We start from the raw sequence: 3,606 nt of genomic DNA on the forward strand, positions 1-3,606 counted from the left end.
CCCTACCCCCAGGCTAGGCCCGGTTCTGCTCAGGGAACCCCTTCTACCCTAACCCTGGCCCACTCAAGAGCCGCCGCCGCCTCCCCCAGGCACACAGGCCTCCACACTCGCGGGCTCACTACTCCAGCTCGACCTGCTGACCGCTTTTATTCAAAATGTTACTGGGAATTATATTTATTCTATGAAGCTCTCCAGGAACAAACCAAAACACTTTCTGCTCGTAAAAGCCGTCCATGTGGCTGGATCCTAAGCTGATTGTTCACAGCCCCGTGCCAGTCTGAGCTGGTTTCGGCGGACGTGCAAGGGCCTGGGAGGGCCGCCGCGCCCGGCCGGAGACAGGCCCTTGGGCTCCCGGTGGCGTGGGGCACGTGCTTGGCCAGCGTCCCCGCCCCTGCCCCGAGGTGCTGCGGGGTGAAGGTGTCAGAGCAGGGCTTCGGTACCAGCTCCCCGCGCTATGCACGCCGCACAGTGCGCCCGTTTCCAGCGCACGACTCGGGGGCTTTTAGTGTCCGGAGTGGTGTGAACACCACCTCGCCCCACAACATGGTCATCACCCCAGAAAGAAGAAATCCAGGACAGGGGCCGTCACTCCCTTAAACCTCGCGAGTCCCTGGCCACTGCTATCTCCTGCCTCCTCTAAGGCTGTGCCTACGCTGGACACTGCCTGTCAACGGAAGCACACGGCTTGTGGGCGCCTGCGGACTGGTTCCTCTCCTTCTGCATCACATTCTCAGGGGTCACCAGGTACCAGCACTTTGCTCCCTTTTATTCTCCACGCGGTGGCTGTAACACGGTTTCCCTCCACTCAGCGGCTGATGGACAGCTGAGTTGTTTCCATTTTGGAGGCGGCTATGAATAACACTTAAAGCTCAACATTCAGAAAACGAAGATCATGGCATCCGGTCCCATCACTTCATGGGAAATAGACGGGGAAACAGTGGAAACAGTGTCAGACTTTATTTTTCTGGGCTCCAAAATCACTACAGATGGTGACTGCAGCCATGAAATTAAAAGACGCTTACTCCTTGGAAGGAAAGTTATGACCAACCTAGATAGCATATTGAAAAGTAGAGACATTACTTTGCCAACAAAGGTCCGTCTAGTCAAGGCTATGGTTTTTCCTGTGGTCATGTATGGATGTGAGAGTTGGACTGTGAAGAAGGCTGAGCGCCGAAGAATTGATGCTTTTGAATTGTGGTGTTGGAGAAGACTCTTGAGAGTCCCTTGGACTGCAAGGAGATCCAACAGTCCATTCTGAAGGAGATCAGCCCTGGGATTTCTTTGGAAGGAATGATGCTAAAGCTGAAACTCCAGTACTTTGGCCACCTCATACGAAGAGTTGACTCATTGGAAAAGACTCTGATGCTGGGAGGGATTGGGGGCAAGAGGAGAAGGGGACGACAGAGGATGAGGTGGCTGGATGGCATCACTGACTCGATGGATGTGAGTCTCAGTGAACTCCGGGAGTTGGTGATGGACAGGGAGGCCTGGCGTGCTGCGATTCATGGGGTCGCGAAGAGTCGGACACGACTGAGCGACTGATCTGATCTGATCTGATGAATAACACTGAGGTTTCCAAGGAGACCTCACGACCCAGTGCGTTGCTGGGCGGTTAAGGTAAACTTTTAATGTCTTGGAGAACTGCAAGACTGGTTCCCAAAGAGGCTGCTTCGTTTTACGACATAATTTTTTATCAGTGCATAAATTATAGATGTATGAGTGCCACAGCATTTTCATAGCACAGCTTCATCGTGAACTCAAGTGGAGCCCTCATGCTTTAGGCTGTTATCAGGATAGATGTCAGAAAGGGCAGGGAGGTGGTGTACATTTCAGGTTGGAGAACACAGCTATTGCTGGAAACCTGAAAAGAGCTTAGGACGGAATCCCTCTCATAAATCCCTAAGGACTAAATAGAACAGTGTAGGTACAGCTGCTGAGCGGCAGGCCTGGCCCACGGCAGGTCTCGCCACTCACTGCTCCTCCCTGTCACCCCGGGCCACCGTGGGCTTCATCACCAGAGAAGACAAGGTCCGAGGAGGCTGCAGAGACCTGCTCCTGGGTCTCCCACCAACTGGAGATGCGGCCAGAACCAGAACTGGGGTCCCAGACCTGAGTTCTGGGCTGTGACATTTCAAAGGCATCCCTGAGCTCTTTCCGCAAGAGAAACACGCCTGCTCACCGGCTTGGGAGGGAACTGACTCCCGAAAGCTGGATGCAAATGACTCCCACCTGGTCACAGACACGGGGTTGGAGAACACGGGGCACACGTGAGGCCAGCGACCATGACGAGATGAACCAACCTGAGCTCCTAAATGTAAACCTTTAAAGGTGCAAAACCAGGGCCCCCACCCGGGCTGGTTGGCCAGAGAGTGACTGTCACCGATGACACCTGCGGGGTGCCGGGCGCCAGCTCTGCTGGGGCAGCGCAATCAGAGTGTGGTCCCCAGGGACCCTGAGACCGTTTCAGGGGGGACATGAGCTCGAAACTAGCTTCATGTTGACCCCGGGACATGGTCTGCCTCTCTATCTCCAGGGCCCATCTCGTGTTAAAATGTCAACGAAGCAGTAAACTGCTTTAAAGTTTATTAAATCTCGATCCTCAAATCCATGTCTTCCAACGTGTTTTTACAACAAAAGGGGAAGAAGGCACAGGACCCGCTGTGTTCCTGGGGGCAGCTCGCCCCACCTCTCCCCCTCCCCAGCCTCTGGTTGTGGGCGTCACCCTCAAGCCTCCCCACAGGGGTTCTCTTTGTATAGCACGCCAAGGATGAGAACGTTTGAGGACCTGCCTTTCTTCGACATCTAGATTAATTTCTAAAACTTTGGAAAGGAGTTCTACAAGTTTAGAAAAACCAATTCCACCAAGTCCGGGTATACAAACCCTCCTTTTAAATAGTTTCACTGTCTGTAAAACAAATGGTACCTATGCCTGCTTTCAGAGGCCCTAATGCACAGAATTTCACACTGGAAGAGTGACTAATAGGTAGTGATTCTTCACTTTGTAAGATCATTCTCCAGAGACTCGGTTCAAGTTGTCAGGTCCCCTGATGCGCTTAAAATAGTTTCAAATTTTCCGCCCACGGCCCATTTTCCAGAAACAGACTCCACAGTGTATCAAGCACAGAACACCCTCTTTGTATCACTTTCCTCTTCCTCAGCCGCGTTCTGGAGGCCAGCGCCCTGGGTTCGCTGGGCAGCGGCGGCACGGGGCCGGCCGGGCCGCTCACCTGATGGTGCCGGTCGGGGAGGGGATGGGGCTGACCAGGCTCCGGAGGTCCGGCTCCGGGATGTGGATCTTCAGCGGGGAGATCTGCGGGTAGAGCGGCCGCAGCGGGGACGCGGGGGCCTCCTCCTGGTGGTACAGCGACGTGAACTGGATCTTTATCGCCGTGCTGGGGAAGCGCAAGGTGCACCTGCAACGGAAGGGCAGCGGGCGTTAGAGGGGTGCGGCGGCGGGTGCGCCCCGTGCGTGGCGATGGGCCTTGCCGTGCGCGCCCACCCGCCCAAACCGCGCCCGATGCGCGTCCTCGGCTCCCGGGACAGGACCGGCCGGGCACGGCACAGACCCTCGCCCCCACCCGGCCCCCACCCTACCCGTGTCCCCGC

At 55.6% G+C, this 3,606-nt stretch overlaps 1 protein-coding gene across 1 annotated transcript in view; it reads right to left on the minus strand.

Annotated features, from left to right (window-relative positions):
* The window catches only part of FOXK1 (forkhead box K1), a 20,611-nt gene that overhangs the window by 11,290 nt on the left and 5,715 nt on the right, over positions 1 to 3,606 (minus strand). Inside the window, exon 4 of the mRNA XM_010845803.1 lies at positions 3,228 to 3,431. Coding sequence (XP_010844105.1) covers positions 3,228 to 3,431 — 204 coding nt within the window. The remainder of the gene's footprint in view (positions 1 to 3,227; positions 3,432 to 3,606) is intronic.

This window comes from Bison bison, unplaced genomic scaffold, assembly GCF_000754665.1.
Source record: "Bison bison bison isolate TAMUID 2011002044 unplaced genomic scaffold, Bison_UMD1.0 scf7180017864223, whole genome shotgun sequence".
Lineage (NCBI taxonomy): Eukaryota > Metazoa > Chordata > Mammalia > Artiodactyla > Bovidae > Bison > Bison bison.